The sequence below is a fragment of the Pyrus communis genome, chromosome 8 (assembly GCF_963583255.1).
Source record: "Pyrus communis chromosome 8, drPyrComm1.1, whole genome shotgun sequence".
In the NCBI taxonomy this organism is placed as follows: domain Eukaryota; kingdom Viridiplantae; phylum Streptophyta; class Magnoliopsida; order Rosales; family Rosaceae; genus Pyrus; species Pyrus communis.
This window is the reverse complement of record NC_084810.1, coordinates 21712426-21736107: the sequence shown is the minus strand read 5'-3', so window position 1 is coordinate 21736107 and position 23682 is coordinate 21712426. Positions and strand designations below refer to the sequence as shown.

The 23682-nt window shown below is 39.5% G+C and overlaps 5 protein-coding genes across 9 annotated transcripts; 2 read left to right on the top strand and 3 right to left on the bottom strand.

The window, feature by feature from the left end:
• Positions 1 to 141: 141 nt before the first annotated feature.
• Positions 142 to 3131, bottom strand: LOC137743514 (uncharacterized). 2 transcript variants are annotated; one of them, XM_068483422.1, is made up of 5 exons: positions 2600 to 3131; positions 1580 to 1748; positions 1179 to 1211; positions 940 to 1033; positions 142 to 784 (listed from the first exon to the last, which is right to left on the bottom strand). In XM_068483422.1, exons 1-5 carry the CDS (start codon positions 2945 to 2947, stop codon positions 559 to 561), a joined length of 870 nt encoding a protein of 289 aa, XP_068339523.1. In that variant the 5' UTR covers positions 2948 to 3131; the 3' UTR covers positions 142 to 558. The 2 variants fall into 2 exon arrangements, with proteins under 2 accessions (XP_068339523.1, XP_068339524.1); XM_068483423.1 differs by lacking the exon at positions 1179 to 1211 and having other exon boundaries at positions 2600 to 3127.
• Positions 3132 to 4155: 1024 nt separating this feature from the next.
• Positions 4156 to 6251, top strand: LOC137743709 (pentatricopeptide repeat-containing protein At5g59600). Its single transcript, XM_068483641.1, has one exon. The coding sequence runs from the start codon at positions 4236 to 4238 to the stop codon at positions 5880 to 5882; it is 1647 nt and encodes a 548-aa protein (XP_068339742.1). The 5' UTR covers positions 4156 to 4235; the 3' UTR covers positions 5883 to 6251.
• A 129-nt stretch (positions 6252 to 6380) lies between these two features.
• On the bottom strand, positions 6381 to 9655 carry LOC137743710 (transcription factor PCL1-like). Of its 3 annotated transcripts, none has more exons than XM_068483644.1 (2): positions 8354 to 9654; positions 6381 to 6622 (listed from the first exon to the last, which is right to left on the bottom strand). In XM_068483644.1, exon 1 carries the CDS (start codon positions 9360 to 9362, stop codon positions 8379 to 8381), a length of 984 nt encoding a protein of 327 aa, XP_068339745.1. In that variant the 5' UTR covers positions 9363 to 9654; the 3' UTR covers positions 6381 to 6622; positions 8354 to 8378. The 3 variants fall into 3 exon arrangements, with proteins under 3 accessions (XP_068339745.1, XP_068339746.1, XP_068339744.1); XM_068483645.1 differs by lacking the exon at positions 6381 to 6622 and adding an exon at positions 7182 to 7513 and having other exon boundaries at positions 8354 to 9655; XM_068483643.1 differs by lacking the exon at positions 6381 to 6622 and adding an exon at positions 7182 to 7519.
• Positions 9656 to 12031: 2376 nt separating this feature from the next.
• On the top strand, positions 12032 to 13827 carry LOC137743790 (uncharacterized). Its single transcript, XM_068483728.1, has 2 exons — positions 12032 to 12463; positions 13320 to 13827. Exons 1-2 carry the CDS (start codon positions 12107 to 12109, stop codon positions 13488 to 13490), a joined length of 528 nt encoding a protein of 175 aa, XP_068339829.1. The 5' UTR covers positions 12032 to 12106; the 3' UTR covers positions 13491 to 13827.
• Positions 13828 to 14995: 1168 nt separating this feature from the next.
• Positions 14996 to 22230, bottom strand: LOC137741636 (pumilio homolog 1-like). 2 transcript variants are annotated; one of them, XM_068481330.1, is made up of 10 exons: positions 21022 to 22230; positions 18947 to 20481; positions 18711 to 18852; positions 18514 to 18621; positions 17968 to 18180; positions 17754 to 17864; positions 16546 to 16740; positions 16000 to 16174; positions 15454 to 15512; positions 14996 to 15346 (listed from the first exon to the last, which is right to left on the bottom strand). In XM_068481330.1, exons 1-9 carry the CDS (start codon positions 21661 to 21663, stop codon positions 15475 to 15477), a joined length of 3159 nt encoding a protein of 1052 aa, XP_068337431.1. In that variant the 5' UTR covers positions 21664 to 22230; the 3' UTR covers positions 14996 to 15346; positions 15454 to 15474. The 2 variants fall into 2 exon arrangements, with proteins under 2 accessions (XP_068337431.1, XP_068337430.1); XM_068481329.1 differs by having other exon boundaries at positions 14996 to 15512.
• Positions 22231 to 23682: the final 1452 nt, after the last annotated feature.

The following is a 23682-nucleotide window of genomic DNA, read 5'->3' as shown; positions in this document are numbered from 1 at the left end:
ACCAGTTCCCTATACCGGCTCGCACGAACAGCTGCATTTAATACATTCGCGCCAAGTATGCTTGTAGCACAAGAAACACTTATTGTTCAAATGGTGTTGCAAGCGAAAAGCGGATTAAGGTTGGAAAGAAACACAAACATAATAATCTCAACTCCTCTTGATTCTGATCCATCTTTGTTGATTGTTTTACAAGATATAATCTCATCACAAGCTCCAAACAGAAGCCCAAAAGTCTCTAAACACTGAAGACTCGAATCGTACTCTATATCAACTATACCCTTTGATTAAGTAACTTGACTTCGAAAAAGAAAAACGAAGTAATTTCCCAAAGTTTGAGTTGGGAATCACGATCCTTCATCGGTGTGGTTCAGCGAGCGCATCTTCAATTCCGCCTTTACACTTCCAGTCTCCCTCTACCATACAACAAACACCCCATCGATCGATCTCTCCTTTTCCTTCTCTCAACTTTTGCTTTCTACTAAAGTGCAATAATATGAACGAGGCTTCACCTTCGATGCTTCCAACAAAGCATTGACGTGGTGAAGCCGTGTTTCTGTGCTACAATCCCAATTCCTTTTTTAACTGAGCAAGAGTAGCTTCTATATCATCGATATTATCCTTGATGCTGCTCTCCTTAACAGCTTCGTCTTGACCAACATTTTCTGTTCTCTGTTTCCCGGAGCTTCTGAAAGGATTGCCTTCATCATTGTTATTTGCTCCATCTTCTGGATCCATTATGTTTAGTTCTTTCTCGAGAAATTCCACAAATTCTTCTCCAATCTCCTGCAAAGTGTAAATACAGATGATGAGTGAGGTTTCCTTGGTAAACATTCTCATTGAATTACTAGTATCTGTGAGCCATAATTCTAAATGGCGGTGAAGATGGTTTAACTGAATTGCATTTTCAGGCAGGTAGTGGGAACTTAAAGTATTCTCAACCCCAATTCCTCCCATAGACTCTTTGGCTTTCCCTGTGACGAAGCACTTGCTTCCCAGTTCTTGAATTCTTCTTGGATATCTTTAAAGAAGTCCTCTGCAATACCGAAAAAGACTTATGACACCGCTATAATAACAACTGCGATAAAACGGATACAAAAACAGATGCTCGCTGAGATTTGAGGACAATGCAACGCAAACATTATGGCCTGTATGATGTCTCACAGAGAGGACAAATCTACCTATTGTTATTTGAACATCCCTCAAAAAAAGACCTGCACAATGAAGGGCTTAAGAATAAGAACATGCTAAAATATACCTAAATATAGATTGGTCCAATCTTATCTTTTGGTCTATCTTAGACACACTACTCAGCAGTGTCCGTAGACAACAGTTATACGGATAATCAGTTGAAATTTGAACGGTGAACAGGACCAAAATATCCTTCGAGTGAAGGCCCGATTAACTGCATGTTGCATTCTTACTTGTCAAAAGAGTAAAACAAAATTTTGATGGCTGATACTGCCGTGTCACAGGCAGCATGACATCGTCCTATGGATTAGCATTGGATTATATTGATTCATAGTGAAAGAAGTTCTGTAAAACAGTAGGGAGTCCATGTGCAAGTTTACTAGGTTCTTACCAAATCCGTAAAACTCTTCTTCATCTTGAGACTTCTTGCTCTGGTTTCTTTGAGAAGAGGAATAGGAATAGTCAGATCCGAAATTAGAGTCGTATTTTCCCCGAGATTTAGAACTCAGCAATGTATTGTAGGCATGCTTAATCCGCATAAATTTCTCCTGCGCATTTGCCTGTACAAACACAAAAGTTAGGACTAGTGAAACCATTGCTAAGCACTCTAGATAGAAGGGATGAGCTAAAAAACAGATTCAAAACATATCCACTACACCACCAGGCAATGCAAACTACAAAAGGGGGCGATTGGAGATTTGGAAGAGCGTAAATCGCACTTCCCAGTTTAGCACACAACATAATGTGCCTACACAGTTGACTTGGTGCCACAAATCACAAAATACGATTCGGGTAGCAGCATATCCTAGGATCATCTGTTTAAAGTTAGGTGGAATCATTTCGAGATTGTTGTCTACACAGTCTGTTAGAATAGAATCCTTAACTCCAGAATCTTCTCCCTAGTTATTGTTCATGGTATCAGCTAAAAATCGGTCCAAGGGTTCAAGGAGTCGTTCCTCTCACAATAAGCCTGCGGTTTTCGCCCCGACAAGGCAACAAGGGTGATACACACAGAATGTGTATTCTGCATAAATTTTCTGTAATCTAGAAACATCACAATACTCAGTTATGAAAGATCCTTAATTTCTCCAATTGGGTAACTAAAAAATAACGTACTTAACTGTTTTCTGCAATTGGGTAACTAAACAACAACATAGTTTATAACAAAACTCCAACAAAAATTGGAAATGAATCCTCCAATGAATTGGCATCCTTTAAACTTGGTAAGCAAAGATTTAAAGAACACAAAATCAAATTAAACACCAACAAATTATAATATCAGATAAATAAATTAGGGAAAAAGAAAACTACCCGGAAATTGAAAACCTTTCATTTGCAGCTAAAGCAGTAGCAATTCCACAAGTAGACAAAAAAGTAAATTATGGGTTTGAATGCATAAGCTGTTAATTACCTCTTTATTAACATCGGGGTGATACTTAAGAGCAAGTTTCCGGTAAGCCCCTTTGATCTCGACATCCGTTGCGGAAGGAGACACGCCCAGAACCTGGTAAGGAGACTCACTGCGACTCGCTCTCAAGACGGTAACAAAACGCCGCCGTTTCGGTTTCAAATTCAAGAAACTGGTTACGGGTTTCGATGCGTGTCTGAAAATGGGTTTTGAAGATTCGGGTCGGGTTTGCAAGAAAAGCAGAGATCTTGAAGAAGAAGAAGAAGAAGAAGAAGAAACGGAAGGAGGAGAGAGGTTGAAGAAACAGAAGGTATGTGGAGGAGTTAGAGAAAAAAGAGCCATACCATGCATTGTTCGTCGGGGATTAATTTGTGAAAATTTTGGTAATTACTTTCACTTCACTGAGAAGATTGCGGTTGAGAAAATGCGAAGCTCTGGAAGTTGGGTTGTGATTATTTTGGCTTGGTGTGTGCGCGTTCGTTGGTGGCTCTGTTTGAGCAGCCAACGTTCTGGAGAGAAATGGATGGAAAGTAAATCGACGGCCAAGATTTTGGATCTTTTGTTTGGAAAGTTTGATTTCATGTGGGACCGACTCTTTCTATTTTGGGGATGGTTTATTACAAACTAGATAAACGCGTTGCCCTCGAAAAAGTTGAAATGAGTAACATTTGAGATTTGGATCCTCTCCGAATACCCTCTTTAGAATCTCAGAGATCAATCTACGAGGATCGTTCATAAAAAATCGTGCAGTTACGATTAAATATTTTTTTATATTTTTAAAAATAAAACAGATTCATTTTACGTGAAAAACATTTAATTATGACCGCATGATTTTTTATGAACAATCCTCGTGCATTGATCCTCGAGATCCCTAAGGAAGGGATCCAAAGAGGATCCAAATCCTAACATTTGTAGTATTTTTCGGCTTTACTCAGCGTAGGTTAGTACTTGTCTTCTTATCTTTTTGGGTGACAGTTAGTTCTTTTTTTTTCTTTTTTCTTTTTTTTTGTCAAATAGAAACTTTCATTAATTTAAAAATCGCTTACACGAAATATAAAGTTCAAGGGAATTCAAATACAAGCGTAGTTTATAAGAAACTACAACAAAAAAGAAAATATATTTCTAGTTTTCAAAAAAAATATATATACACACAACAAAAAAGCCTAGAAGGAGCAAGCCCACAGTAGCTACGCTATCATCGCCAATCCACCACTGCCATCAAGAGGAAGAACCACGAACAAGCTAGATGAACAAAAAATGAGGATGAGCAAGCCATCCGCGCAAAAAGCGTTCCCATAATCCTACCAATCTACCAAAAAGTGCAAAAAACACTTTAACAACCACCTAACACCAAAGTGCGTTGCCGAGAAGAGACACGCAATTGACCGAGTGGCAAAGGTTGACGGTGGAGGAATGATGACAGGTAAAAGCAACGGAAGAAGAAAGGGGCATAAAAGTCTATATTTGAGACAAGCTCATAAAAACTAGAAATTAAGCTGATGTAGTGTTCACTTCAATCTTAAACTTTGGCCAAAAATTACTTAACATGTACATGTACATGTACGGATGTAGCGTTCACTTCAATCTTATGATATAACGGTGGTTGGGTTCTTTCCCGCGCTTAACAGTTGCTGCTCCAATGTTAATGCGCAGGTTCAAAGTCCAAGCACTCCCATCGGCTCAGCTGAGCAACCGCATCTTCCACCGTCCATTTCAATCCTCACCCGATTTCTACACAAATCTGTTCGAAATCTACGCTCGTGACCGACAGTTGCACTCTGCAAGAGCACTCCACGCCCATTTGATCACCAATGGGTTGGCCAGTTTGACCCGTTTTGCCTCCAAGCTCATAGCTTTGTATGTTTCTTGTGGCCAAATAGTCCATGCCCGCAAACTGTTCGACAAAATTCCCCAGACGAATATCCGCCGCTGGTTTGCTCTCATCGGGGCCTGTGCTCGTTGTGGGTTTTATCAGCAGGCAATGGGTGTGTTCTGTGAGATGCAGAGAGAGGGTTTAAGGCCGAACAAGATTGTTATTCCCAGTGTTTTGAAAGCCTGTGGGCACCTCTCGGATGTTAAAACCGGTGAGAAACTTCACGCTGTGGTCCTCCGGTTCTCGTTTGAATTTGATGTTTTCGTTAGTAGTGCTCTCGTTGATATGTACGCAAAGAACGGGTGTGTAGAGAAGGCGCATTGGGTGTTTGATACGATGGTGGAGAAAGATTTGGTGGCTTTGAATGCTATGGTTTCAGGGTTTGCTCAACACGGGTTGGCTAGAGAAGCATTGTGTTTGGTGGAGAAAATGCAGCTGGAGGGGATAAAGCCTAATTTGATAACTTGGAACAGTTTGGTTGCTGGGTTTTCACAGAAGGGTGACGGAGCAATGGCGTCTAAGCTTTTTAAGATGATGCGCGATAATGGAATTGATCCTGATGTGGTATCTTGGACTTCAATTATATCCGGGTGTGTGCAGAATTTTCAGAACGATAAGGCTTTTCGAACATTTAAGCAAATGTTGGGTCATGGATTGTATCCAACTTCGAATACAATTAGTAGCCTCTTGCCTGCATGTGCGGGTGTGACAAATGTGAAGTCCGGAAAGGAGATTCATGCTTACGCCTTGGTGATAGGAGTCGAACAAGATGTGTATGTTCGGAGTGCTCTTGTTGACATGTATGCAAAATGCGGATTCATATTTGAAGCGAAGGCTTTGTTTCGTAAGATGTCTGAAAGGAACACAGTAACATGGAATTCGATGATTTTTGGATACGCGAATCATGGATATTGCAACGAAGCAATTGAGCTTTTCAACCAGATGAAGCTGGAAGACGATAAGAAACTCGATTACCTGACTTTCATAGCAGTTCTCACAGCTTGTTGTCATGCTGGAATGATTGAACTTGGAGAAAGCTTGTTCAATCTGATGCAGGAAGAGTATGGGATTGTGCCAAGACTAGAACATTATGCATGTATGGTCGATCTTCTAGGTCGAGCAGGGAAACTCACCGAGGCTTATGATATGATTAAGGCAATGCCGATGGAGCCAGATTTGTTCGTATGGGGAGCGTTATTAGGAGCATGTCGGAATCATGGGAATATAGATCTAGCTGAAGTAGCTGCAAAGCATTTGTCAGAGGTAGAGCCGGAGAGCACAGGAAACAGTCTGCTACTGTCAAGTCTATATGCTGGTTCTGGCAATTGGGGGAATGTTGCAAGGTTGAAGAAAATAATGAAGAGAAACAAGTTAGGGAAACTTCCGGGATGCAGTTGGATGGAAACTGCCTGATACACGAGGAGGCCTTTGAAGGAAGATTTTGACGAAATTCTAAGGCAAGTCATCGAAACTAATTCCGGAGTCCTTTCATCACACTTTCTTCGCCGGAGCTACGTTGAAATTTTCTGTTCCCGAGGATGGAGGGAAGCCGGATAATAGTGAGAATGATAACTTCCTCCTTGTCGCTTTCTAAATCTGAATGTAGATGGCTCTCGTCTAGGTATGCGGCCTCCATTTCCGCCGGAGGTCGTTTTAAGGATTCTTCCGGGAATTGGATTGCAGGCTTCACTTCCAATCTTGGCAAAAGAAGTTATTGTTGCCGAGGCTATGAACTTTATAGAGACAAATCTTCCTCCGCTTTTCGTTCTCACTAAAACGCCATTTTTCTTCAGTGAACCGAACTACGCTGGTGACTGTCTTCCTAGTTTAGGTCATGTTAGAGAGTTCAAATAAATACTATTGATCATCAAAACAAATACATGTTCTCACCCATGTTTGTTCACAGTATCAAATAGGTTTCAGCCTGATAGGATTTTAAGAACAAAGCCAGAATATATGAAGAAATACAAAAGATCTCAACTACAATATGTAGAGAGGTACAGTACGAATTATTTCAGTCGACAACATAACTTTAACAAGGAATAGTTATAATCGCTCTACGCCACCGTTGGTAGGTATCCGCCATTTAGCTGCCGGTGTAAAGGCCGCCCGCTTTATCTGGTGAAGTCTCTCTGTAGTTATCTTTGAACAATCTGCAAACGATGAGTATAATCGTACAATGACATCAATTTCAAGTCCAAGAAGAAAAAAGATCATAACCTACACGTACAATACAAAGAATCCATGTACCCCGAATGAACTAAGTACTGGTACACGATAGATACCCGAGCTTTAACTGAGAGAAACAAAAGGTATTACAAAACAACAATTACGACACTACTATAGCAAAAGAGAGGAAGGTAGAATGTATCTGATCCACTGAGGTAAAAGATATTTTCACCAAGTGTTTGCCCATGTTCCTTAGATCATCTACATCCATCCCTGTTCATCCTCTAGCTACAAAAAATGGCAATCAATTTGCTCTAGCAATACTTAAGAACGCACAAATAGCTCTTGTTGATCAGAAACGAACCTTACAAAGGGGCTTGTTCCCACAACAATCTGTACAGGGAAATCGTAGTTACAAAATTTAATGTTATACCAAATGAAATTTGTAGTCACGTAAGTCGTAAACACGAGGGTATATGCATACGTGACAAAGGAGGCGAAAGGGTGATAAAAGCATTCAACCCAGGATTGAAGGACAGGTAACAGATAATTGTTATATCTTTATTGACTTCTTTCCATTGAATCTGGAAAGAAAAGGCTTAACACCTTATTGATACAAAAAGAATATATAAAGTAAGAACAGGTCAGGCATGTACTCGATGCCTCGGTGTCAACAATGTAGACTAGGAACGGAGTATACATGTAATGAGGGAAGTTTGGCTACATTGGCTATTGATTCAAAACCCATATGCCTCTAAAATGTCTCCACATTATTCCTAAGAACCCTTCCCGTGCCTGTCAGGTTCGGGATTACCAATCAAGCAAGCTTACAGGTTGAGTTCGAAGAGTTAGCTTTAACCAACTTGCTGAAACTTCTGAATCTACACAAAAACATACATTAAATAATTGGAAATTCCGCAGCAGTTATCAATAGTAAACTGCATCATATATATGCAAAGTAATGGTATCGACAACAAACCCCAAGGCTGCTATAATGCCTCGCTAAAGATATACAAGCTTTGAAGCTGTAACTCCATTACTTATACAATCATAATACGTATGGGATAGACGCTTGTTTCTCAAACAAGTGACAAATGAAATGGATGAGACCAAAGCACGCCAAATGATATTTCAAATGAAAACCACCATTTCAAGCACAATGAAGTGCAAGGTATTACTTCAATCCTCCTCTTCTGAGAGGCATAAACTTAATTGCCATGAGATGACATTCTAAGTCCACGATGGTGTGGAAATGGATTTAGAGCTTCATTAAGGAAACTCTATCGCCATTCAAAACTTGTGATGACAAACAAAAAAAGGTACTGTCTCCATTCTGCACCTGAAGATTGTAACTTCGGGGGCAAAAACTAGTTAGGGAGCGCCTAGTTCCAAATATGACCAGCAATTTTGGGTTTATAGCAGCAAATTCACGATGTATTTTTAAGAAGGGAAATGATTTCCGCACTACTGTTTCTACTTTTACACTCCTCCTTATGTTTTTGTCCCCTGATTCCCCTTGATTTATTCAATCGACCTAGAGGGAGAAAAGGGGAGTGCGAAAATCATTTTTCTTTTAATCAAAACCCGTAGGTTTCAATTAATGAGGCCTAATATAATAAGGCAAACAACAACCAGCCAAATAAGATAAGCAAATGATACAATCAAATCCGCAAAGTGAACAAAATTCAGTGCATAAGCTCAAGAAAGTCACTCACCTCAACTTTAATGTGTAAAGATTTCTCATTTGTCATTCGAAGCAGCATGTTGGTACGAAACCATCGAACCCATGTTGTAATGGTGCGACTCGAACCCATGGTACCCACCGCCGTGACCCCCCGCACCGCCGGGCATGCCCATGTGCCCGTGCCCCTGGCTCAACCCAAGAACCGGCATCTGCATCATCCCGGGAGGCGGGTACGGCATCGGAAACGAAAACTGCCCATTTCCGTGCCCGTGGCTCTGCCCCGAACCCGCCGGACCTGACCCCCCGCCGCCGCCAGACTCGTGGTGCAAGCTCTGCGGGACAGGCGTGGTGGCGAAAAGCTGGTCCGACGAGGAGGGCCCCACGTCGCCGGATAATCCTTGCATCCTCTTCAAGTAGAGGCGGTACTTCTGCAAGTGGCTGGCGACATTTTCGCGGGTCAATCCCTCGACGTTCATCAGCTGCATAATCGTCTTGGGCACGGCGTTCTTGATCCCCAGGTGGGCCACCACGTCCACGAACCGCTTGTGCAGCTGCGGGGTCCACACCAGCCGCGGCCGCTTCAGCGTCCGCGCTGACGTGTCATCCGGCGATAAATTATCGGTCCTCAGAGTCGAATCCGCCTCCTCCGTACTACAATCGACCTTCCGCGACTTTCTCGAATCGGATCCGTACCGCTCGCCGCTCTCGTCCACCTCCACGATCATCGGCTCCACGTCGTCGCTGCGGTTCTCGTCGAACGACTTGTAGTTCGACGAGAAGCCCTGGGAGAGGGCGCCGCCGCGGAGCGTCGAGACCGTCTTCTGCGACGCGCGGTTGACGTCGACCGCCGTACGGGAGGGCTCCGGCGAGATGCTGAAGGCCGAGGCTAATTCGATCGGAATCAACGGCTGAGATAAGGGAGTCAGGTCGTCGGCGCTCGGTAGCCCCGCCTCCCACTCCGAAACTCGTGCCTCGTCGTCTCCGTCGTCGCCACCGCTGCCACCGCCTTCGTACTCACTCATCCTCACCTCCTCACCCATTGCAAACAGCTCAAGCTCTCTCTCTTTCTCTTTTTTTAATTTTTCATTTTTTTTGGTTGCTTTTTTTGGATTTTTGTCATCGAATTGTTCGTGTCGGGATCGGATCGGATTGGGAGAAAAATCAGGAGAAAAACGACGACCAATTGAGAAGAAGAAGAAGTAGATTGGAGAATTCGGGAGATTCGGAGGACTGTTTGGCAAGTCAGAAAACGGGGGAAAATTATAGAAAGTTTTCTTCTCCTTTTTCCTATCCTTTTCTTTTTCTTTTTATTTTTTTCTGCTTTTTGTGGTAGAAAAAGTGCAATATCTGATTCCATCTCACGCCGACGTGGACGACTTAGCCAGATATTTTAGATCTTCTAAATATCTCTTCCTTTTCTTTTACTTCTTTGACTTATTCATAACTTTATAAATTCAGCATGATCTACCGCTAACATCATAAATATAATTTCAATTTAATCAATTACTATTATATATTGTGTTTTATCACAAAGAGACTCAATAATATTAAGGTTAGAATATCCTTTACATGAGTTATATTATATTTTTGTCATATGTTAAGTGTGAAATCTATACTCCAACACGTCTCTTACAAATGACCTTACACAAGGGTTGCAAAGGGAAAACATTTCTCACTTTTGAAACTGATCAAGTTATTATATCAGAGCTAACGCCCATTTTTTCGAGAGCCTGGTCGTCGGTTAGCATTTAATATCTAGAGCAACACCAATCTTTTCGAAACCCCTAGTCATTCAATAGCTTTAAGTTGAAGCTAACGCATATTTTCAAAAGTCCAACTTTTAGAAGTATAACCCAACATAGTTCACCAACATTACTGGTATTATCCTAACATATCAACCTTTTGCTAGGTGGAATAACTTTATTGATATTTTCTGTTTCTTTAGATATTTTATCACAAAATACCTTGATGATACTATAAAAACACACATTCATCAATCCCTGCTCGCTTGATTTCTTGACACGTGTCATGATTGGCAATCGAACGGTGTGGTTTATCCGAAACTGAAATGACTGGAATGGCCTTGGCGTTGAGGAAATGAGAGCTGTGACGTGTGATAAGGCCAAGCAAGCAATGCTTTTATTGGGCCATTTTGGTAATTGAGTATGAACAATTTGAAAAGAACCACCTTTGCAATTGCGTCCTTTTTGTATCTTTATAAAATCCGGTGGACCAATGGGAAACGAGAGATATTGGTGAACACCTGTACCTTGTGGTAAGTGTGGAGGTTGATGGTGATGACGGCATAACTTTACAAGCACACGATTTCAATGCTTAATCGTACGGCCGGAATAAAACTTATAATAAGTAGGGGTGGGCATTTGGAATAAAAAATCAAAATCGAAACATAAATCAAAACAGATCGCATCGAACAGTTTGATTTTACAATTTTGAAACCAAACCGCAATATAGAAAGCGGTTTGATTTCGATTTTGGTTTTGAAAACCGCACCGCAAATACTAATAAACATTTAATTAGATGTCCATATGAGATGTCATGTTTTAATTGGTTGTTTGTTAGAGTTTCATACATTTAGTATTACTCAACCACACTAGAATATCATCATGCATCATTTGCTGCATGTTTGCTTGCTGCATATATAGTTGCTCAAGTTTGTTTGTGCATGTATTGTCCTAATTTTAGATTGAATTAGATAATCAAAACAACATGACTCAATGTACTCATAGTTAATATGTGTTCATTAATTAATGTAATGTGTAGAAAATGAAATCGACTTATGCGCAGATAGGTGTATATTTTAAAATGTACATTTCTTTCTTAAAAACCAAACCAAAACTGTTTGAAACCGCACCGAACTGAACCAAACAGTTTCTTCAAAACCGCACCAAACCAAACCACAAAAAAATTCGATTTCAGTTTTGATTTCACTCAAAACCATACCAAACCAAACTATGCCCACCCCTACTAATAAGGAAACTAATCCCAAAATACATTTAAGACCTTTTACTCATGCATCCGAGGTTTTGATTAAATTTAAGTCGGAGATACAAGTTTTAGTTCTAACTTGACAACTAGAGTGGATTCGAGCAAAATTTGACTGGGTGAACCCCTGAATTTGGTTATATTGATAATTGGTCAACTTAAACAAAACTCGTTCATTTGTAATCCAAGTTTGGGTTGAATTTTGGCAAAGTTAAGACTAATCCTCGTTCAGAATATGTTAAGTTGCTCTTGAGTATAGATGATTGTGAGCTATTTATGCATATCAACTTGTATACATCACAGTTCAGTTATTTATGAGCGCGTGATTAAGCACTTGAACACTTATATTACACTCCTAAGAGAATCTCCAAAAGCCCCTTAAATTTTTATTGATTTGAATTAGCTAGTTAACGGTATAAAACAACTATTTCAGTAAGCGAGTTATGTAAAACTCAAATTTTTATTTGATAACATTGTGTTGGTCCATTGTCTTAGGATAGAAAGATTTTTTAATATGCTAGGAACATGATCCGGTACACTAAATTATAATACAAATAATCGAATATTTAAAAAAAATCAATCACTTGAATTATGATACTAGGAATACCCAATCATATTTTCGACCTATCGAAAAATTTAGAGTTTTAAGCTATATGAATCTATGACCCAATTTCCAATAGAAATTTTTCAGCAGCACATTTACAATTGTGCCCCTCTCCCACATTTGATGAGAGGGCTGTTTGTGCCCCTGAAACAGCGAGAGAGGTGGTAGCAAATATCCATGGCTACCACATCCATAACTCTATCCCGACCACCATCAACTTTCTTCCATTTTCCCAGGCCAAACCATTCCCAATTCCTCAGAACAACCCAGAAACCATCCTTCCCTTTATCCTCCCCAACCACCACAACCAAACGGACCTTAATTTTCAACACCCCAGATGATAATCTCACCCAAAGAAGCACCCCAACTTGGCAAATCAGTGCCACCTCTGCTGAATCTGTGCCTGCAGAAGCCGCCGCCGTCCCACTCGAGACTGCCCAGGAGATAGTGGCCTCTAGTGACGAAGGAGTGTCTGTCGCCATTTCTGCCCTTCTCTTCGTTGCCTTTGTTGGCCTGTCCATTCTCACCATTGGGGTAATATATAAACTCAAGAAACCAAGGTTTTTTTATTCTTTTTTTCAATTCAAATTTGTTGAAGTGACTAAATTTATAGTTTTGGCAACTGGGACGTCCTCAGTTTTGGTTGTTTTGGATCACAATTGGGATAAGCTCAAGAAACAATGTTTTCTTTTTCAATACCTATTTGTTTAGAGATAATTATATCAATCCTCCCTCAATTTTAGCTCATACCTCAACCTTACTTCAATTGGAGTTATCCTTAAACTAAAAATTCGTAAGTATTGGTCCTTTTAACTAAGTCTGTTAGAACTTTCATCTAGTTTTTCTTCTTCAAAAATAATCATCACTCCACATTATAACAAGTTCAGAGACTAATACTCACGGATTTTTAGTTCAAGAGCAAAACTCGAATTGGACAAAAGTTAGGAAGATTGCTCCAATTTTCCCATTTGTTTAAGCTACTAAATTTATGGTTTTGGTGGATCACCATTGGGATTTGGGGTAATTTCAAAAAAAACCATGTTCATTTTGTGATTCCAATTTGCTTAAGTGACTAAATGTATAGTTTTGGAAACAGGGTTTTACTAAATTTGAATTGTTTAATGGTCACCGTTGTGGTAAACTCAAGAAACCATGTCCATTTTGTTAGTTCCAAATTGTTTTAAGTAACTAAATTTATGGTTTTGGCCTTCCTGGGCTTGGTCAGGTTGACTAGAGAAGTCTGCTCCCTGCTCTGCACCCGAGTTAGAATCATTGTCCAATTAATTTAGATGAATTTAGCTTAAATTATCTATCGTTTGTCAAAGAAATAAAACTAAATCATTGGTTTTGAAACTTGAATTTTTTAAATTTGGGTGGGTTTTGAATGCAGGTGATCTACCTAGGTGTGACAGATTATCTGCAGAAGAGGGAGAGAGAGAAGCTGGAGAAGGATGAGGCAGATAACAAGAAGAAGGGTGGGAAGAAGAAGAGGGTGAGAGCAAGAGCTGGGCCTAAGGGATTTGGCCAAAAGATTACTATTGATGAACAAGATGATGACTGAACTTCAATCTCTCTGATTTGAAAGATTTTCATTTTCTTTTCTTTAGTAAGTCTCAAATTTGTAATGGTGACCCCAAGCCAATAGGGCTTCCCACTTTGCGAGGGTCGGGGGAGGGAGAGCGGGGGAGGGGGGAGGGGGAGAACGTCTCTTATATGCAGCCTTATCCTTGTTTTGCAAAGAGGTGGTTTCAACGTCAGTCACAAAGGAGCAACCTTTGGTTGCCTTAAGGCTCGCCCTCCAAATTTGTAAGTTTATGAAATTTTGAGTTGTTTTGTTGCCGACTTTCTTGCACTTAAAAATAGTTTGAGTAATGAGAAAAGAGGCATTTTTATTCCCATGAATGTAGGTTTCACAGTTGTTGGCAAAACCTTAGTTGTGGTACAAATTTGTCAAACTGCTTGGTGTGGATTTAAGTCATTTTTCGAGTAATTTGAAATATCACCAAAGTGGCATCTTTAGTGCAAGCATCTTCTCCCTAAACTGACACATTCGTAATACTAAAGACAAATGCCTGCAAGTTTGTAACGTGAGTGACTACCAATCGCAAAGGCGCATGGATCCTTTAGTGGAGTCTGTATGCATTTACGACTCACGATCATCCACATTCTTAGCATTTATATGCATTATACCAAGGGTTTTCGTTTGATTGCTCATCATAGCAATGACCTGAAATATACCTTCCATACATTGCACAAGACAGCAGATATGTTACCAAATTGTATCAACTTGTAAGATTCCACTTTGTAATTTGCAGTCATGACTTTTTTAGAGTGATAATAACAGCTCTGTACCAAAATCGCAACTAAATTTTTCCGTCACATATCGGTTTCGATTTTTCAACATTTCGAGTAAGACAAATGAACGTTGCAAGAACAAAGTCAAAAGAGAATCCCTACATATGGAGGGTTGACTTGCTTATTCATTGATGTTGTTCTAATTTATTGACACGGGAAACACGAAAATCATAGTTTAAGTGAGCCTTCGAGTGCGTGCATAGAAAAGTGAGAACATACTTTTGGATATGCCCAACAAAAATATAGAAAACAAAAAACCGAATAAACGCATCAATTTTATAATAAGACGTTGTTATTAGCGCTCTAAAATAATCATCCACCACGTCTTTATTTTTTATTTTTAATTAAAGACAGACAATTGAATATAGTATTATAATATTGATAAAAGTTTTGTAATCAAAAGATAATATGGTACTAAGTTGAACTTTTAAAATTCCCAAAGATTTCCATCAAATCAAAATGTAGTAATGTTGCAGAGGTCTCTCCCCAACCCATTTTTTTTTTAAATAAAATATAAATCTTCCCAAAACCTGAAATCTTTCATTAACTTGAAAGCAATTTTTCAAAAATTACAAATTTCCAGTGAACATCCAGAAAAAAACATCGAAGCGAATCCAGACCGGGCAGAAACACCCAAAATTCACAACGCCGTGAGGACGAGCTTGCGGTGGTGCGAAAATACGATTAAACGGCAAGTACTTGAGATATATATAGCAATGAACATTATACTTCCATAGAAAAACTGTACTTTATGTGATTAAGGAAAAAACAAAGTCATTACCATACACTTAGAAAAACAGCGGCCTCGCCTCGCCTAATCATGAACAGCTCTCCACATGGCAACATTTGTACAGTCACGTCGACATAAACTACCTCACCATTTATCATTTTTACACCCTTAAAAAACTTGTATCGTCATTTATCTCCTCTGCGCGGGGGGGGATCAGGTGTGTGCAACATCTGAACCACAGCTAGCTTCGACTCTACGTATGAACTTTAAAACTACACAATGTACAGTTTTCCAGTACAAGCAACAACTTTATTGTTCAAACCGCCTCGTACCTGTCATTGGAAAGATAGGCAGAGTCGGTCGTAGCTCTAGATACGATGGAGAGAGATGACAACCAAGGGAGGGAAAACACACACTAGCCTCAGTTAGCTGTACATACAACTTTCTTTTCCTACACCGCCTAAGCAGGGTGCTGAGCAGACTGAGCGGCTCTCCTTTCTGCAACCATTAAGGCTACCATAAGAAAGTTGCAAAGAATTAATCGGACCATAGTTAAGACAATAGTTAAGATATTGTTCCATGTCATCAGCAAAGGGTATGAAGAGTGGAATTATGGCATAGTCAAGACAACAGTACAGATTGTACCATGTTCTTGTCGGCATTGAATAAATGAATGCATGATCGCAACCACATCATGTATTTGATGTCTTTGCCAAGGTATATGAGCCGTGGGGAAAAATCAAGTCAGGTTGCACATTCATTTAACAAAATGTGTTACACAGCTAAAACTTGTACTTCCGGATATGGCAACAAGCTAGACAAAAGAAACAAGAAATAAAAAAGCCAAGAACAACACCCCAATCTCTGGTAAGAGACAAACATCAGTATGCATCTTGATGGCACATTAAACTGTACTCACATGATCTCTTACAAGGTATATAGTCTGCAGACATAAAAATAAAAAGGCAAAGAGAAGAATGATTACCCCCAGCAGCAACAAGTTTTTCTACACGAGCAACAATATGCTTTCCGTAAGTGTATTTCTTTAATGCATTCAAATGAACTTTAATTCGGGAAAGGATCAGTTCACGTTGCTGGTCGTCACAAGTCTCCAACACTTTTTGTACAACATAATTTGCAAATTGATCCTTCATCATTGCCTGCATATACCAGTTGGGTCAAATTATTAAAAAAAAAAAAAAAAGGGCAATATGCGGAGGATGAGAAAATACATATTGAATATATCAGCCGTTGCACACAGGTTTATGCAATATTGCCGACAGTTACTAACATGCACAAATATGCACACAACTAATGACAATGTTCTTGCAGTAGAATGGTAAGAAACCCAAAAAGGTTTAAGAACTAAATCTCAAATGGCAGTAACATATTTTAACCTTGCTTCCCAAAATTCAATAGATTGAATCGAGGGCTGTGATGATAATGTACACTTCTTAGGATTACACTTAACAGAGAAACAATGAGTCCATGACCTTATTTCAACAGATTAAAGTACGTAATAATGACAAACCTGAAGAGGCTCATTTTCATCAGTAGTACCAAGCATCTCATTCACTAGCAATTCACGTTCAGCAGGACCGCCAAAAGTTAAACACTTCTCTACTACATTGGAGGCGAACTTCTGCTGACTCATTTGGACTATCTTCCCAGCTAATTCTTTTATGATAGCAGAGCGCTCATGCGGTTTTCCATGCTCCAGGACATGCTGTTTACAAAAGAAATCAAGCAGTTTACAAAAGAAGCATTGAAGACCATCTACATGTAGATATAGATAATGAAGAACACTGTTCAGAAGTATTAACGCAGCACCCAAAAAAATCTTGCGTATAACAATAAAATATCAAAAACTGACAATAAAAAGAGCTCAAATGCTCTGCAAGCAGTTCAAAACTTGACTTAGTATGCCTTGCTCAAGTTTTCCCATTAAAACAAGTTAAATAATCGTCCATAATAAGCATGAACAATTATCTTTTGAGCATGAGTAAAACTCAAGCTCAGCTCATATTCAGGAAAAGATTCACTCTTTAAACTCAACTGAAAACTTGAGCTTCTTAAAAGAAGTTCAAGCTAGGCAAAGATTGTCTTGGTTCAATCTCCAACATCTCAATTTAACTGCAATAAAATAGTTACTCTTCATGCTCATGGCATAGCTGGATAAATGAACATCTAGAAGAAAAACTGCTAAAGCCAAAAAGGTTTCTAATGCTGTGGATTGCATCACAGATATGACTTGGTGCCAATCATACGTACATGATAAAACAAGCCACTTTGGTTGTCATTCAAACTCAAAAAATTATGAAACAAATCAAAACATGTTGACAAAGAAAACAAAATCAAAATATGTTGATGGCTTGCAGCTATTTGTTCTATGAAACTATACTCCAAGAAACAGAGGAGTGTGACCGGACACATAAAAACAATAAACAGAACGGGTGATGACAGATGTGTACCAGAAGAAAATAAATCTTGTTACTAAGCTAACAATGACATGGTAATAGAACAAAAGGCTGAGAGGGAGTAGACATCGATATGTCAGGATTTAGCTCCATGGGTGGCACTAATGTTTAGACCAATGTTTAAACATTAACTTGAAAGCAACAAGTGAAGAACATCAGTATCCCACAAAACAACACAAAAGCTCATATCCCAAGGGAAAAAAACAAACATTACCAATATGAAGTCACAAATAAGAGTATATCAACAAGAAAGAGTATGGACCTGAACAACATAATTGCCATACTGATCTTGTGCCAACATGCTAACAGCTCCTAGAATCTCATCCATAACTTTACTCTGTGTATTCTCATCTTCGCAGTGCTCAAGAACTCTCTGCCAAATGACAATAGTATCGCATATTACACATTAGTTCTTTGTTGAAAAGAAATTATCAGGTCAAAGAACAAAAACAAAGGGATGTATGAAGTATCTCAACCTGTATCACACGACACCCATATGGATGGGTTGAAAGGGTCACAACTTGATCAAAAAATGTTGAGACAATAAAATGAATGGCCTTTTCAGGGACACATTCAATACACTTCTGGATGACATGGTTCCCATTCTGATCACGTACGCAGCGCATTACATGACCATCAAGTTCTTCAACCATTTTGATCTTTTGGTCCAGATCAACAACTTCTATTGCCTGAACACGATAATAGTACATTACTTCTAGCATGTACTGTAGCAAGCCTTGGATAAACACATGAATCTTAGTTACTAGCATTAACATCAATCAGATCATGAGCGTTGGTATGTAGTTATTATCAAGCCTCCCTTGCTGAACAAAAGCATAATAATGGAATTAATGGTTAAACATAACAGAAAAGTAGTTGTTTCTAGCGGTACTACCAGAACAAATGGTTGAACAATCAATCATCAATATGTCAAAAGCTGTAGGATATAGATCCATACTTCGGAGAAATACAGGCACAATCAAGTAGCAGAAATAAGTATTCCAGTCATAAATTAGCAGTACCTTCTGGATCACCCGACAACCATACATTTGAAGGCTAAGTGTCAGTACATGACTAAACAGCTTGTTGGCCAATTCCCTTCTCTGAGGTGGAAGTCCATGCTCAAAAAACTGAATAAAAACACCAATTATCACCACGAATTATACACTAACAAGTACACCAAAGTTAAAGCATGTGTGCAAGGATCATGATCATTTACCTTTTGAATCACATAATTACCAAACACATCAGTCATTAGAGCAAGAGCTTGAGGCATGATTTCTTGATAAACCATGTTTTTCTCTTCTGTAGTGGCAGTTTCAAGTTTTTGTTGAATAAAACGACTTCCATACTGATCCGCACTGCTCATAAAAATACAAAATTATCATAACCAACTTTATGATGAAATCATAAAGAGAGAGACAGATGACAAGAAAATTTATTAGCAGTTGATACCTGAACTCCACAACATGTCCACCAATTTCTGAAAGTTCAAAAGACTTGGCTTTGTTGCTCTTGAACTCTTCTAAGAGTGAAGAAGCAAAACTTTCATCTATGTTACACCCACCATCCAGGTGCCAGGGAGCTAAATTCCTCATCCCAGAGGGATAACACATATTGAGTTCGTTGTGCCTCATAGGACTACCTGGTCCAACTGGAGAGTTGGGAATAACAGGAGGACTTCCAGGATAAGACATGCCTACACCAAATGCAGGATTTCCATAATACCCATGATGATTAGAACCACCAGACTTTCCCCCCATCGGAACACCATACTGTGACTTCTGTGGTGACAGCAAGGCTCCAAGATATGCCTTTTGAAGTTCAATTAAATTCATGTATGAATTACCCAAGTAGTTCCTATCCACAGATGGATCATTAAGAGCAGCAAGCTGTGCAGCAGCATACTCAGATGTCCTCAAGTACTGAAGATACATAGGATCAACAAAAGGAGCCTGAAGACCACTCCCTGCAATCGGACTCCCTAATCCAGCGAGATTATGTGATTCATTTGAAGCGGCTGCTAGGTTTGGTCCGGAAGCCATACGTCCTCCAAGCACTCTTGAATCCATTCCAGGGGATCCCATAGCTGATTCAAACAAGGGTGGAAGATTACCAGTGCCAAGTTGGCTAGCCACCATGGACGCCAATGCTGGATTCATAGAGTACCCACTTAAACCATAGTTAGAAAATGATGAGTTTGCATGATCCACTTGCTGATACTGATGATGCAAGCCACCTCCGCCATTAAGATTGGATGTGGGAGATCCTTTTGAGTATAAGTTACCAGAAGAAACAGCAGACTTTTTCAGTTCAACATGCCTATCAGAGGAATCTGGCCCACCACCATTGCTCTTACCCAAATCTGCATATGAAGCTTTTGCTGAGTGTGGGGCAGAGGACATGTGCATATGCCCAGATTCAGACTTCTTCAGGTATGCTAGTTGCCTGGCATGATTCTCGCCACCTTGAAGACCAAAGAGATAATTCTGGTGATCATCTACATCTTGCTTAATCTGTGATGGCAAATGGCTCTCGTTATCTTTTACACCATTGGCAGACAAGTTCATGCTGGAAAACGTGCCCACCAGATCCCCAGACTCATTCATACCAGACGAGATAGCATTGAAGGAGCTTGGACTACTAAATCCTCTCTTTTCTGAAGCACCAACCCTTCCTCCTCCAATAGGTGTAAGGCAAGGACTAGGAGCCCTAGCGACAACTTGGGGATCAGGAGTGGTGCTTCTAGATAAGGAAGCACCCAGAGCTGCAGCATACGAGTATGAAGAAGGTGGGCCCATACTTTGGGCTGCAGAAGATCCCAGACCATTTGCACTTGATCGTAGAGTATCAGAAGTCATCAAGTCGCGTCGCAAATGAGCTAGATCAGATTCAGCAGAACCAACAGACTCTGCATTTTCATCAAATGCATTACGGCTTGCTGGACGAGAAGGATGCCCAGAAACAGGAGCTGCACGACCCAAGTCATCCTGAACAACCAAACATTAACTTGTCAGAAAATGAAATATATCACACAATCAAAATAGAAAAAAACTGTGCACCAGCACAACAGTTGAAAACAAAAATTTAGAACCTGTCAGTAAGATCACTATCACAACTAAGCTACGATGCATGCACATGGGGGAAAGCCAGCGTATCCCGTATCTGACACACGGGGATACAGATACGCAGAGGATACGCGGTACACAATCAAGATACTAACATAAATGCAAAAGTTAGCATTTAGTATAAGAACATTTCGATCTTGGCAAGAAGGGGCAAAGCACAAATATCCATTGTCATTGCAGGTGGTGATATTTTCAGTTCCATGACTCAAAATTCTCCAACATTACATTATGTCAATCTCAAATATCAATGGAAGCAATAAATGTCAGAACAGACAATTCAAGGAACAAATATAAAGAGATACCCAAATGTGTTAACCAATACAAGCGATCATTAAGAAAGCACAAACTTCAGTTACAGAAGTACAACATCGTAGATTGAACACAACTATAGAAGCAAATCACCTGAAAGATTTCGGCAAGGCTCTTTTGTTTGTTACCAAGTCCCAAACCTGGCAAACCAATCAGTCCATCAACACCCCACTCTGCTGAGCCATGCACTTTGTCCGACTCGGCGTCACTCTCTTGTTTCCTTGAGTTGAAACCTGGCGGCATTGAAAACATCGATCTACCGCTAGCCTCATCACCCCTATTCACTTTCCTCCTGTCTCCTATCCCACCCAACACCGAATTCCCTCCTCCTTTCATCCTTTGTGCAGACCTCCAATCCTCCTTCGACAGCAAAGGAGGAGGAAGCCGCGGATTCAGGTTCACATTCGAGTAATAGTATTGAATATAAGCAGGATCAGACCTAAGCTCCTCTTCGGACGCAAACCCATTTCCATTTTTACCTCCAGGAAACTCCGAAAAGGCGGCACCAGCACTGCCACCACCGACACCAGCAAACAACCCACCAACCGCATTCAAAGAACCCTCCACAGTGGGAGGTGCTGATCCGCTTCTATATATATTCAGCTCACTTTCGCGATCATCGGCGTCTTGCCTACGCTGTTCCCTCAGCAGCATCCCTATCTCGTTCTCAAATTCATCCCCAAAGGAACCCTCGTTTCCTCCGAGCGCAGGCCTCCTTCCTAATTCCGACAACATTCTCAAAAGACAAAAAAATCTAACCTCTAATTATGAACCCCCTTCCCAAACCTCAAATTGATCGCTACCCACTACCACAAACCTAACCCTAAACCCTAAAAACAATCCCAAAATCAAAACTTCAACCTAGAACCTCCATATTTACAACCTCTAAAGCTGCTAACCATAAACTAATCAAAACCCAAAATTTCCAACAACGACTTCATAACTCACCTAAAATCCACAAACCCAGAAACGATCGACCTAAAACAACAATCGGAGCTCATAAAGTTCTTGTCTTTCCCTGGAATTCAATCCCAAAAACTATTGAACCCGCTTATTTTCCAGCAAGTTTTGCAAGAAACAGCAACAAGAACATGAAAAGAACCAAAAAAAAAAAAAAACAAGAGACAACAAACAGTGAGAAAACAGAGGAAATGGGGTCTGAGATCAGAAGAGAGTCACAGATACAGATGGACGGAAACTGACAGCTAAGATCAATACGGCGCCGATTGGTTCTTACAAGAAGAACCCTTGTTAGGGTTTTTCTGCAGTTCAAGGGGCGGATTAAATACAGTGAGAGTTAGAGAAAGAAAAGCAGGAAACAAACTAATAAAAAAATGAAAAGCAAAATAAATTTGTCATTAAAAAAAAAAAAAAAAAAATTTACTTACTTTTTTTAGGGTTTTTTTAATTAATGTGCCTAAAAATAGGGTAATTGACCAAGTGATAACTGACTAATGTTTTAATTGCGAAACACAATTAATAATATTAAATAATGATAAATGATAATCGTGTTGGTTTAGTTTTTCTCGAGTCCAATAGAAGAATCTCTGACTGCCACGTCACCTTATTAGATTCGCTGCCTTTTCCATATGTAGGCAGTTAGAAAGGGCAAAGTGCAGTCCATTGCACAGCTAAAATTTCGACTTAAATAGTAAAAATCTATCTTGCTTGTTTTTGGGAAAATAAGTTGGATTTTTTTTTTTTGGAAAAGAAGGAATTTATTAAATTCGAATAAAAATGTTTACATCAAGAGTTAAAGTGTTGAACAATTATTATGGTTCAAACGAAATCCTATGTATGAAATCCATATAAGATTTTAACGTGGCTTATTATCTCTGTAAAAAAAAAAATCAATATAACATGTTGACATGATTTAATCATAACGTTCAAGTAGAAAAAGAGAAGATGAAAAGGGAAGAGAATCCTCCTCTATTAAAAAGGGAAGTGCAGATCATTGCACATCTATTGGGTAAATAAGTTAGATTTTTGTTAAATTACATGTTTCAGTCTCAATTTTGGATGCAATTGTAATCTCATTGATCATCTTTAAAATATTGCCATGTTATACATAAATTTAGATTTTGTTGCAATTTCATAGATCTATTAGTTTTTTTTTTTTTTTTTTTTTTTGAGTGAAGGTACGATATTCATTGATAAGAAATTGAATACGTACAAACAAGATAGGGTGCATACAGTGAGCTTCGATAAAAACCTTGTTGAGGATTTCAACACGGATGAAGGGAAAAAGAACGTCCTACACCATGAGAGATTATATATGATTACTATTCTCAATTAAAATGTATATTAGTTAAACTGTCAATTTGACTGTTAAATGATGATGCAGTACCTGCGAGTCTCACTATTGTGTTGTTGTGCTTGTCAATTAGTGCTACATGGACAAACAACCAATTAAGATTATGTGTGATTTCCCATTCCCTTTACTTTAAAATTTAAATTTTTAACAAGATTTTAGAAGGAAAAAAATATATCTGAAACCTCACTGCCTCAGCCCATCTGAACACCTCCACCACCCATCGTCGCGCGGCAACTCCAACACCAAACCAAAGTACCCACCAGATCATCGACCCTCATCTCCTTCTTTGTCCCCCATCCTCCTCATCTATCTCTTATCTTCTTTCTCGTCTCTTTTTTTTCCTTTCTTTATTTCACCGTCAGATCTGGATTCTACACATTTACACGGTTATTCTCATGCAGTTTCAAATCTGGGTTCGTCGGTGTCTGGTCAAGACGAAG